Below are 12,929 nucleotides of genomic sequence, written 5' to 3'. Positions count from 1 at the left end.
ATTGCTAAAGAAAACCATGACTGGTAAAATTATCAGGTAATGATATTAATGGTGATGGAACCAGGGTAAATGGAGCCGAGAAACGATCCAACCACAATTGTGACAGAATGTGGAACATGTTTAAGGGACTGAATGCTCACTTCTATTAAGGTGTTTTAGCAATTCTTCGGCATTGGGTGAAATGGATAAAGTTTATTCATGCACAACATTGTTCTACGCTTAAAAACTCCTTAATCAGAGGGTGCAAAAACCAGAGGTCTTTCATGGAATTTCTGAGAATTTGCAGTATTTGTTGGTCTGTAGATGAGGCAAAGCTTCTCTTTTCAAATGCAGTATTTCTCATGCACTATTTTGTGAACTTTTAAGTATCTTCATTTAAACTGAGTTGCATTTTTAAATTTATCCTTGACATCTACACTGAGGCATACACGACCATTTTGGAGAGTGTGGGAGGATGAGCAAATTGATTCCCTTCCACTTCAGCAAACAGATCACTTGCTGAAACAAAGTGCTTTTAGGAGCCCACGCAACATATGGGCTTTAGATCCTCATTTTATACGTAAAAATATAAACTGTTCCTGTGTCCACGTCCCTCACTGTTCTTGAATTTGTATGACTGTCAGGTTTATAATATGTAAGGTTTTATACTTACAAAATTATTTTAACAGTATGACTCAGAATCAGAATCAGGTTAAATATCAGTAGCAGATGTGAAATTTGTTGTTATGTGGCAGCAGTACATTGCAATACATAATAGAACATGAATTACTTTACGAAATATATAAATGTGCAGTATGCATATGTTAAATTAAGTAATGCAAAAAAGTAGTGAGTTTGTGTTCATGTTCATTTAGAAATCTGAAGGCAGAGGGGAAGAAGCTGTTTCTGAATCATTGAGTGTGTGCCTTTAGGTTCCTGTACCTCCTCCTTCATGATAGCAATAAAAAGAGGGTGTGTCCTGGGTGATGGAGGCCCTTAATGATGGATGCTCCCTTTTCAAGGCATCGCTCCTTGAAGATGTTTGGGATGTTTGAGAGGCTAGTGTCTATGATGGACCTGACTGAGTTCACAACTTTCTGCAGCTTCTTTTCGTCCTGTGCAGTGGCTCCTCCATATCAGACGGTAATGATAGATAGATAGATAGATACTTTATTCATCCCCATGGGGAAATTCAACTTTTTTCCAATGTCCCATACACTTGTTGTAGCAAAACTAATTACATACAATACTTAACTCAGTAAAAAAAAATGATATGCATCTAAATCACTATCTTAAAAAGCATTAATAATAGCTTTTAAAAAGTTCTTAAGTCCTGGCGGTAGAATTGTAAAGCCTAATGGCATTGGGGAGTATTGACCTCTTCATCCTGTCTGAGGAGCATTGCATCGATAGTAATCTGTCGCTGAAACTGTTTCTCTGTCTCTGGATGGTGCTATGTAGAGGATGTTCAGAGTTATCCATAATTGACCGTAGCCTACTCAGCGCCCTTTGCTCAGCTACCAATGTTAAACTCTCCAGTACTTTGCCCACGACAGAGCCCGCCTTCCTTACCAGCTTATTAAGACGTGAGGCGTCCCTCTTCTTAATGCTTCCTCCCCAACACGCCACCACAAAGAAGAGGGCGCTCTCCACAACTGACCTATAGAACATCTTCAGCATCTCACTACAGACATTGAATGACGCCAACCTTCTAAGGAAGTACAGTCGACTCTGTGCCTTCCTGCACAAGGCATCTGTGTTGGCAGTCCAGTCTAGCTTCCAGTTAATGCAGCCAGTTAGAATGGTCTCCACTGTACATCTGTAGAAATCTCAAGTGTCTTCAGTGACATACCAAAGCTCCTCAAACTCCTAATGAAATATAGTCACTGTCATGCTTTCTTTGTAAATTTTGGCCCCAGGATAGATCCTTATAGATGTTGATACCCAGGAACTTGAAATTACCCACCCTTTCCACTTCTGATCCTTCTACGAGGACTGGTCTGTGATTCCTCATCTTACCCTTTCTGAATTCAATATTACTTTTGCATTATCCACAAGACATGTTATTTTAAGATATCTGCAGTTTTTCCTGGGTGCTTTAGTAGGATAAAGTGTCAGTTTATTGAAACTTTTGCAGTGCCTGGAAGTGTTTTTGCCATCAGTAAACATTTATGTACAAAGATGTTTTATAGATCTTTAAGCAATGAAACCTGCTCGAGGGCTGGATGTCAGGATTCCAGCATTCCCTCCCACAATCAGAATCAGGTTTAATATCACCGGCATATGTTGTGAAATTTCTTAGCTTTGTGACAGCGGTACAATGCAATACATCATAATAAATATGATAAAGTACTATAGTAGTGCAAAAAAAGTTGAGAGGTGGTTTTCATGGGTTCAATGTCCATTCAGAAATCTGAAGGTTGAGGGGAAGAAGCTGATCCTGAAGCATTGAGTGTGTGCCTTCAGGCTCCCGTACCTCATTCCTGATGGTAGCAATGAGAACACGACATGTCCTGCATGGTGGGGCTCCTTAATGAAGGACATCACCTTTCTGAGGCGTCACTCTTTGAAGATGTCCTGGATATTACAGAGGCTAGTAGCCATGGTGGAGCTGACTAAGTTTACAACTCTGCAGCTTACTTAGATCCTGTGCAGTATCCCCCTCCCCGTTCCAGATTGTGATGCAGCCAGTTTGAATGCTCTCCATGGTACATCTGTAGAAAATTGTGACTGTTTTAGGTGACATATCAAATCTCCTCAAACTCTTAATGAACTTCAACCACTGTTTTGCCTTTCTTATAGCTGCATCAATACTTTGGGAAAACGTTCTAACTTTTCATTTGCACCCCACTCCCCCGTGCATGAAATCCCATCTCCTAAACAATCTAGATTGAGCCCTCTTCACGAGGTCAGTCAGGAGCTGTAGCTGGACACATTCCATACAGGCATAATTTTCAAGGATATTGGGAGTCTCTCTGATCTCTCACATCCTACAGAAAGAATATATCACTGCCCTAAATGCCATCTGAATGCTCCAAGACTAAAAAAGGTAATGATCAGCTTTTTAAAAATGTTGCTGAGGAAGTTTCCTGCACCTTACTCTGCATTTGCTTGTTACCAGTTGATAGCTCTGTCTGTTTGCCACACTGAGATAGTGAGACCCAGACTGATGCTTATAGTTAGCTGCCTGTCATCTCATTGGCATCTCTAACATCTCCAGAGGTCCCTTCTTATTCATCTCCCTCAGAGTTGAGAATGGTGTATATAAACATGACAAATTGCAGTAAAGTTGATTCCAGATAGATGTTCAATAAGGTTATGGCTGATGTTTCACTGTCCTGCACTGACCTCAAAACCCCTTGCCTCCCTTATTCAAACACCTGTTGATCACTGCCTCGAATGTACTGTGACCGAGTCTCCCTAACGCCCTGGAGTAGGAAGTAATTAGAATTTACTCATTTATTTATTGAGATAGAGCACTTCAAGCTGTTCTGACCCTTCAAGCAGTACCGCCCAGCAATCCCCACTTTCTAACCCTAGCCTAATCACAGGACAATTTAGAATGACCAATTAACCTATTAACTAGTACATCTTTGGACTGTGGGAGGGAACTAGAGCACAAAGAGGAAATGCATGTGATCATGGGGAGAACGTACAAACTCCTTACAGACAGTGATAGGAATTCAACCCTGGTCGTTGGTCCTGTAAAGCATTGTGCTAACCACTACACTACCATGCCACCTCCACGGTAAGCATGGCAAGTGGTTATAAAATCGAGATGGAATGTTATTGTTTATTGTGAAGGTAATTGAATGTAAAAGTAGAGAACCTATACTTCATAATATAGGCCATTGCTGAGACCATATCTGAAGTACATTGTAAGTTTGGTCTCCTGCTTTTAAGGAAGAATATTATTACATCGAAACCCTGCCGCAGAATCAGATTGGGTTTAGTATCACCAGCATATGTCGTGAAATTTGTTGTCTTTGCCACAGCAGTACAATGCAACACATAATAATAGAAAAAAATTGTCACTTAAGACCAGAAGACCATAAGCCCAAAAGCCATAGGAACAGAATTAGGCCATTCAGCCCATTGAGTCTGCTCCACCATTCCATCATAGCTGATCCCAGATCCCACTCCACCCAATACACCTGCCTTCTCACCGTATTCTTTGATGCCCTGACTGATCAGGAAACGATCAACTTTTGCCTTAAATACACCCAGGGACTTGGTCGCTACTGCAGTTTGTGGCAGAGCATTCCACAGATTTACTACTTTCTGGCAAAAAAAATTTCCTTACCTCTGTTCATAGCCTCTCAATTTTGAGGCTATGCCCTCTAGTTCTAGATACCACCATAGGAAACATCCAACCGAGTCCTTTCAACACTCGGTAGGTTTCAATGAGAACTCCCTGCATTCTTCTAAATTCCGGTGAGAACAGGTTCCAAGCTACCAAACACTCCTCATATATTTACCCTTTATTCCCTGAATCATCCTCATGAACCTCCTCTGACTCTCTGCAATGACAATACGTCTTTCTGGGACATTGGGCCTAAAACTGTCGACAATATCCAAGTGCGGCCTGTCTTATAAAGCCTCAGCATTATCTCTTCAGTTTTATATTCTATTCCCCTTGGAATAAATGCCAACATTGCATTTGCCTTCTTTACCACTGACTCAACCTGTGAATTAACCTTCTGGGAGTCTTGCATGAGGACACCTATGTCCCTCTGCACCTCTGATGTTTGACCTTCTCCCCATTTTGATAATAGTCCACTATTGCTTACACTGTTGTTCCTTTTACCAAAATGCATTATCATACATTTCCCAACACTATTCCATCTGCCACTTTTTTGCCCATTCTTCCTATTTGTCTAAGTCCCACTGCAATCGCATTCCTTATAGTAAGTATATAGGTATTAAATCGTTAAAGAAGTAATGCAAAAATTGAAATATAAAAGTAGTAAAGTAGTGTTCATGGATCAATGTGCATTCAGAAAATAGATGGCAAAGGGGAAAACGCTATTCTTGACTCATTGAGTGTGTGCCTTCATGATTCTGTACCACCTTCTTGATTGTCTTCTTGGATGTTTGTTGGGAATGATGATGACGGCGGTGATACCTATGATGAGAATGAAGCCCGAACTGGGAAGTGCAGATGTGCCCACAGGCCAGGCAGGTTATGGCCATTGAATGGTCAGATCATCTCTCCTTGCGGTCCTGGCGTTTTTGATTGAGACCCTTCAGCCTCTTCAAATGTGCCGGAGCCTTTATATACCGCCAGGTGCCGGGTGTTGTGGCCTTCGGCCAAGGAGTCACAGCCCAACCCGTCCCAGCCCATCACAGGGCTATTGCCTGCCTTCAAGGACGCTTTCATGTAGTCTTTATAACGCTTTGTGGGGCCTCCCTGCTTTCTGGTGCCATGTGCCAGCTCAGAAAAGAATACCATCTTGGAAGGTGGTTGTGTTCCATCTAGACCACATGTCCAACCCATTGAAGTTGAGCCTTCATGATCAGTGTCTCAGTGCCAGAGCTCTCGGTCCTTGTAGCACTTCTGTGGTGGGGACTCTGCCTTGCCACGAGATGCCCATGATCTTACGAAGGCATTGCAGGTGGAACTGGTCAAGCATCTTGATGTGTCTGTGGCATGGGGTCCATGTTTCACAGCCTTACAGCAAGGAATCAGGATGATTGTTCTATAGATTGCCATAGACTGCCATCTTGGTCTTCAGCTGGATGCCACGTTCTCCCCAGACACGAGTCCATAGTCTGCCAAAGGACGCCCACCTTTTACAAGTCTGTTTGAGGCCTCTCGATCTAAGCTGCTGGGGGAGGTGAAGCAGTTTTCCAGGTGAAGGTGTCAGAATTGTTGAGCTGTGTGCCTTCACTCTCAATTCGTGGATCCGCAGATTTGGTATGGGGTGCGGTCTGAAGTAGAACCTCTGCCTTCTGCAGACTGATGGTTAGGCTTAATCATTTTGCTGTCACAGCGAGGCACTCAGCAAGGGCCCTAGGTCCACTGTACGTTGCAAGAGCACAGTCACCTGCAAAGAGGAAGTCTGGTACTATTGCTTGCACCACTTTGGACTTGGTCTTGAGGTGTCGTAGATCAAAGAAGTGTCTATCTGTCCTGTAGCGAATTGTAATTCCCGCATCAATCTGTGAGAGAGCAGAGAACAGGATCATGGCAAACATCAGGCTGAAGAGAGTAGGCACGAGGACACAGTCCTGCTTGACACTGTTAGTTGCTAGGAAGGGGTCAGAGGTGCAGCTGTTTTTGATGACCCTGGTCATCATGCCATCGTGGAATGACCTGACAATGCTGATCAACCTTTGGGGGGGGGGGGTGGGGGGGGGGGCAGCCTAACTTGGTAAGGATGTGCCAAAGACTTGTGCGACTAACGGTATCAAATGCCTTCAATCCACAAAGAGGATGTAGAGATTCTGGGTCTGTTCCTGGCACTTCTCCTGGATCTGTCTCACAGCAAAGTTCATGTTCACTGTCCCTCTCTTAGATCGGAAACCACATTGGCACTCTGAGACAATGTCATCAAGGAGGTGAGAGGTGATCCTGTTTAGTATGATATGGGCCATGATCTTCCTGGCTATGCTCAGGAGAGATATGCCTCTGTGGTTGTCACAAGATGCTCTATCCCCCTTGTTTTTGTACAGTTGATGATGTTTGCATCCCTATGGTCCTGTGGTACACAGGATTTCTCCCAGAATTGCTGCATGAGCTCTATCAGCCTCTGAAGAAGAGTTTTGACACCTTCTTGAGGACTTCTGGTGGGATCCCATCTGGACCAGGGGCCTTACCTGGCTGCAACTGGTTGACTTGCCTTCCTAGCTTCTACCAATGTGGGGCGATCATCAAGGGCCTCCAAGACTGGGCACTGAGGCATGTCCTCAGGCCTGGTCATCTGCCTGGGATGGCCTGTTCAGCTGCTGGTTGAAATCGCCTGCCCAGCATTGGACAATGTTGCCTTTGTCAGTCCATCCAAGGAGTGGACTGGTGGCATGATGCTGGAGGAAGGTCCGTATACTGCCTTTAGACAATCAAAAACTTCTTTGTGTCGCTCTGGTCAGCGCAGTGCTGAAGCTCTGCCACCTTGGCCTCCCAGCACTGTTCTGTCATCTTCTGCGGCTCAGCCTGGACCTTACTACGGAGGTGCTTCAAGCGGTCTTCTTTGGAGGTTGACTGCCTGTCACTGAGCCAGCTTGCAAAGGGTTCCTACTTCTGCTTCAGAAGGGTGACGATATCAGAGTTGTTTCATCGAAGTAATCCTGATGTGTCCTCTTAGGGTTCCCGAGAACGGCACCGACAACGCTGTCAACAGCCCACCTGGTTTCTGGGCCTGCTTCCTCAGTTGCTCAGGTTGTTCCTCCAGTTTGCTGATCAGCTCTTTGGTGCTGGGGTTAGTGAGCCGTTGAATGTTCGGCTTCCGCTTAGTGTCAGCCTGCTGGCGCCTGTGCGCCCTGGCGATCTGAAATGACAGCCTGCTTCTCAGTAGGATGTGGTCAGTCCAGCAGTCTGCACCCCTTATCGCTCTGGTGGTGATCACATCCTTGATGTCCCAGTACCTTGTGATCACGTGATCAATCAGGTGCCAGTTCTTGGAGCGCCGGTGCATCAGGTTGCCTTGTGGATGTCTGGAAGCCAAAAGAGGGTGTTGGTGACTTTCAGCCCATTTTCTGTGCAAAAGGTAAGTAGTGGCTGCCCATTTGAATTCTCCTTTACGAGGCCATGCTTGCCAGTGACTTCCGGCTAAGACTGACGGTCACTGCCTACTCGGTCATTAAAGTCACCAAGTAGCAGGATCTTGTCTTTGGGGACAGAGCGTAGTTCTTGGTAGAACAGTTCCTTCTGTTCAGAGGTGTGGGTCAAGGTGGGAGCTTAGGCACTGATCAGAGTCAGATGAGTCTTGGCTTTCAAAGGCAGCCTTATTACCATGAGGCAATCATTGATGCCTCTGAGGGACTCCAGGTTCCTGACGATTGTGGTCTAGATGGCAAAGCCAACTCTGGCTTCTCTAGTCTCATCCTTTCCCTTGCCACTCCAGAAAAACATGTCGCCAGTCCCTACTTCTGTGATTTCACCGGCCTCGGCTAGGCGTGTCTCACTGAGTGCTGCAATGTCGACGTTGTACTTTTGAAGCACGTGTCCTACAGAGCAGTTCACCTCTCTGGTCTGTTACTGGTCTTGCTGTCCATCAGAGTCCTGGTGTTCCAGGCTCCAACACAGACTTTGCTCAGCTTTCCGGTGGTTCTTTCTTTTCAGGTTTTTGAGGAAGTTTGACCATGAAATAGATGTCCAGTCAGCTGTAGTATGCTGACAGGACAGGGTGAGGCAAGCTTTCCTTGAGTCACCTTTTCCAGACCCTTTCGTGTGAGGAGGGAGCAGTGTGGTCCCTGAGGAGGGCTACCCATCACCAAGATGGCTGCCAAACACTGCCCAAGGTCTTAAGGCACAAACTAACGGAGATGGGAGTAGACTCTCACATGGTGGATTGGATAGTGGACTACTTGACAGATAGACCTCAGTATGTGCGGTTGGGAGACTGTAGGTCTGACACGGTGGTCAGTAGCACAGGAGCGCCGCAGGGAACCGTACTCTCTCCGGTCCTGTTCACCCTGTACACATCAGACTTCCAATATAACTCGGAGTCCTGCCATGTGCAGAAGTTCGCTGATGACACGGCCATAGTGGGGTGTGTCAGGAATGGACAGGAGGAGGAGTATAGGAAACTGATACAGGACTTTGTGATATGGTGCAACTCAAACTACCTGCGTCTCAATATCACCAAGACCAAGGAGATGGTGGTGGACTTTAGGAGATCTAGGCCTCATATGGAGCCAGTGATCATTAATGGAGAATGTGTGGAGCAGGTTAAGACCTACAAGTATCTGGGAGTACAGTTAGACGAGAAGCTAGACTGGACTGCCAACACAGATGCCTTGTGCAGGAAGGCACAGAGTCGACTGTACTTCCTTAGAAGGTTGGCGTCATTCAATGTCTGTAGTGAGATGCTGAAGATGTTCTATAGGTCAGTTGTGGAGAGCGCCCTCTTCTTTGTGGTGGCGTGCTGTGGAGGAAGCATTAAGAAGAGGGACGCCTCATGTCTTAATAAGCTGGTAAGGAAGGCGGGCTCTGTCGTGGGCAAAGTACTGGAGAGTTTAACATCGGTAGCTGAGCGAAGGGCGCTGAGTAGGCTACGGTCAATTATGGAAAACTCTGAACATCCTCTACATAGCACCATCCAGAGACAGAGAAGCAGTTTCAGCGACAGGTTACTATCGATGCAATGCTCCTCAGACAGGATGAAGAGGTCAATACTCCCCAATGCCATTAGGCTTTACAATTCAACCGCAAGGACTTAAGAACTTTTAAAAGCTATTATTAATGCTTTTTGAGATAGTGATTTAGATGCATATCATATTTTTACTGAGTTAAGTATTGTATGTAATTAGTTTTGCTACAACAAGTGTATGGGACATTGGAAAAAATGTTGAATTTCCCCATGGGGATGAATAAAGTATCTATCTATCTATCTATCTATCTTTGCCTCACAAGAAGAGAGCGACCATCCTGCCTTGGCCTTGAGTGCAGGTCCGTGACTAGTGGCTCCCAGCACCATCTTATGCCTGCCACCATTGCCACTTGACCATTGCACCAGGTCTTGAGTTGGTTGTGCAGATTGGCATCACCAAATCATGGGCAGGAGGTGCACGAGGACCATGAGTTGCCCAAGTGTCATGGTCCAGATGCTGATGTCAAAAGGGATGCTAGGCATAACGTTTTGATGACAGCTGAACTGCAGGAGCTGCCAGAATGACATTGAATCACCATCAGACAGCCTGAGGGGCTCCAGCTCCAGATTTCTTCCTCGGGGTTTACTCCCGAAGCCTTTCCCATGAGTGGATGTGGCCGCAGGGCAGCGGAGGTTTGAAATCAGTTTTCCTTCTCTTAGGTGTGCTTCCTTCCCAGTCTAATGAGCCCCACCTGCCCGAAGCAACTGGTTTAAGGCGCCAGTGACCAGCCTTCACCCCTTCACCTGTCAGTGTATCAGTGTAAACAGTTCTGCCACGTGAAGGCCAGGAGTTGGACTTGGTTAGCAGAGACTAATTTGAGATGCACGCCATTGGGAGCACTTTATAGGTAGTGGAAGCTTATCCCTACTACCAGCCCTGTGGTACAACCATTTGGAACCTGATGGTACCAATGAGAACAAGGCATGACCTGGGTGATGGGAGTCCTTAATAATGGATGCTGCCTTTCTGAGGCATCGCTCCTGGATACTACGGAGGCTAGTGCCCATGATGGAGTTTATAACTCTCTGATGCTTGTTTCGGTCTTGTGCTGTCGGCCCCCTATAACAGACGGTGATGCAACCAGTTAGAATGCTCTCCATAGTGCCTTCTTAGTAGCTGCGTTGACATGTTGGGGACAGGTTAGATCCTCAGAGATATCGACACCCAGGAACTTGAAATTGCTCACTCTTTACACCTTTGGTCCCTCTTTGAGGACTGATGTGTGATGTGTGATGTGTGTTCGGTTGTCTTACTCTCCCTGAAGTCCATTCTGGTCTTACTGACGCCGAATGCAAGATTGTTGCTGCGACGCCACCAACTAGCTGATATACCTCACTTCTGGATGCTGTCTCCAGATAGCACCTGGAATGGTGACTTGTCTTAATAGAAAAGATTGGACAGCCTGTGTTTGTGTACACTGGAGATTAGCTGGGGGATTTGTTTAAAACCTCTAAGATCCCGAAAAGGTGGAAAAGATAAGAAACAAGCACCACAGTATCTGTTTAAAAACACTGGACAACAATTTTTTTCAAAAGTGTTTCTTCCTCAGAATTTTTTTTGACTGCTTGAAGCTGAACACCAATATAATTTCTTGGAGAAGCAAGAAATTAATTTTTATTGAATACAACATATTTATTTGCGTAACATTGCTGACACTTTGCAATAGTTCAACTGGAAAGGTTTCCTTGATGACTTTTGTTCATACTCAGTGTCTGAAGTTTCTCACTTAAGTATCCAACAATAATCAGCCAGCACTGATGGATTCCAATTGCCCTGATACCATTTCTCCATGACTGCAGTGTCCTGGTGAAACCTTTCACCATGCTCGTCACTGACAGTGCCAAGATTTGTAGGGATGAAGTCTAAATGGGAATGCTGAAAATAAATCTTTAGTGACATGTTGCACTTCATGGTTTTGTATGCTTGAAGCATGCTGTCAACCAGCGGCACGTAGTTTGGTGCTCTGTAGTTGTCAAGAAAATTTTCAAAAACATCCTTGAATGCCTTCCATGTGATTTTCTCCCGTCCCACTAAAAGTTCTTTGAATTGCCTGTCATTGATGACCTGGTTGATTTGTGGACCGACAAAAATGTCTTCCTTAATCTTGGCATCAGTTATTCTGACCTGAATTATCAATTGAAATAACCAATATGAGCAATTTCAATAAATGGTGCGTGTTAGGGAAATTTCATGATGATCTTCATGATCAGCAGCCCAAAATCCATAAGATACACCCAAAAGTATTGGAACTCTTTCTCAACTGGCAGGGAAGCAGAATAATTGAGTATTGATAAGCAAGAGATGAGAGGTTATTGGGGGTAAGTGGGAATGTGGTACTGAGATACAACTGGATCAGCCAACACCGTACTGATGGCAGAGCAGGCTCAAGTGGCCAAGTGATTTTACCCCTGCACTTAATTTGTATGTTTATTTGTAACTTCTTTTCTGTCACAGATCTGTTAGCAGTGCCTAAATTTCCATATTCTGCTATGGAAAACTGGGGATTGAATATTTTTGTAGAAGAAATGATTTTGCTGGATCCTGAAGTCTCATCCATTTCCGCTTTATGGGATATCACTATGGTTGTCGTACATGAAATCTGTCACCAGGTATAAAATGCGGAGGGAAATAAACATTTTATTTGGTTATCAGAAGTTCTAACCTTTTGAATATTCTCTGCTTCTGTGCCTAAATGGCTTTTATTTATTCTTAGTGGTTTGGTAATCTCGTGACACCTATTTGGTGGGAAGATGTATGGTTAAAGGAGGGATTTGCTCGCTATTTTGAACATGTTGGCACTGATTACCTGAACCCAGAATTTAATATGGTAAGTTTGTAGTATCTGATTTTATGGATTATCTGTTGTTCATTAACAGCAACATTTCAAAACCAAAGTCATTTCATTTGTAACAATATCTCAAGTCATAATCCAATGTGCATGTAACTGCTGGCATTTATGATAAGAACATAACTGTACCATGTACATAACAATAAAATATGCTCGGAAAGACATCACATTAACATGCTTCAGATAATATTAAAGGGATGCATGATTAAGTTTTGATTTCCAAAGTTAAATGTCAGGATTACTCTTTATAAGACTCTGCATCTCAAATTATCAATGTATGTGGTATACAACCCCAAGATCTGTCTTCTCACAAACAGCCATGGAAGAAAGAAAACCATGGAACCCATTTAAAGGGGAAAAAAAACAACCACCCCCCCATGCGCTAAAAACACAAATTGTGTAAGTGGCAGCAAGAACATTAACCCCATGCGCAAAAAAACAAATCGCGCTAACGGCAACAAGAATGTCAACCCCCTGCGCAAATAACAAATAAAAAATGGCAACAAGAGTATTAAACCCCTCAGTGCAAAAAACCAAATCACACAAATGGGAACTAGAACTTCAACCCCCCCCCCCCCCCCATGCTTAAAGAAAAACAAATCACGCAAACGGCAACAAGAAAGAACGAGTGAAAACACGGAATATAATACATGAAATTGAACGAAACCAATCGAACTACAGTCCAATTCACAAACTGCAAACCCAGAACTTTGGTACCATCCTTTGACAGCATCGAGAAAGAGAGAGAATGATTTCAACGCAGGGCCTTCTCTCGGGAGCAGTGAGCAAG

General features: G+C 44.4%; 1 protein-coding gene across 3 annotated transcripts in view; it reads left to right on the top strand.

Moving 5' to 3' along the window:
* LOC140734934 (thyrotropin-releasing hormone-degrading ectoenzyme-like) overlaps positions 1 to 12,929 on the top strand; it is a 166,363-nt gene that overhangs the window by 74,284 nt on the left and 79,150 nt on the right. For all 3 annotated transcript variants that reach the window (XM_073059650.1, XM_073059651.1, XM_073059653.1), the window contains 2 exons: positions 11,746 to 11,900; positions 12,005 to 12,118. In XM_073059650.1, the coding sequence (XP_072915751.1) occupies positions 11,746 to 11,900; positions 12,005 to 12,118 (269 nt within the window). The remainder of the gene's footprint in view (positions 1 to 11,745; positions 11,901 to 12,004; positions 12,119 to 12,929) is intronic.

This window comes from Hemitrygon akajei, chromosome 10 (assembly GCF_048418815.1).
Source record: "Hemitrygon akajei chromosome 10, sHemAka1.3, whole genome shotgun sequence".
Lineage (NCBI taxonomy): Eukaryota > Metazoa > Chordata > Chondrichthyes > Myliobatiformes > Dasyatidae > Hemitrygon > Hemitrygon akajei.
This window is presented reverse-complemented; position numbering and strand designations above follow the sequence as displayed.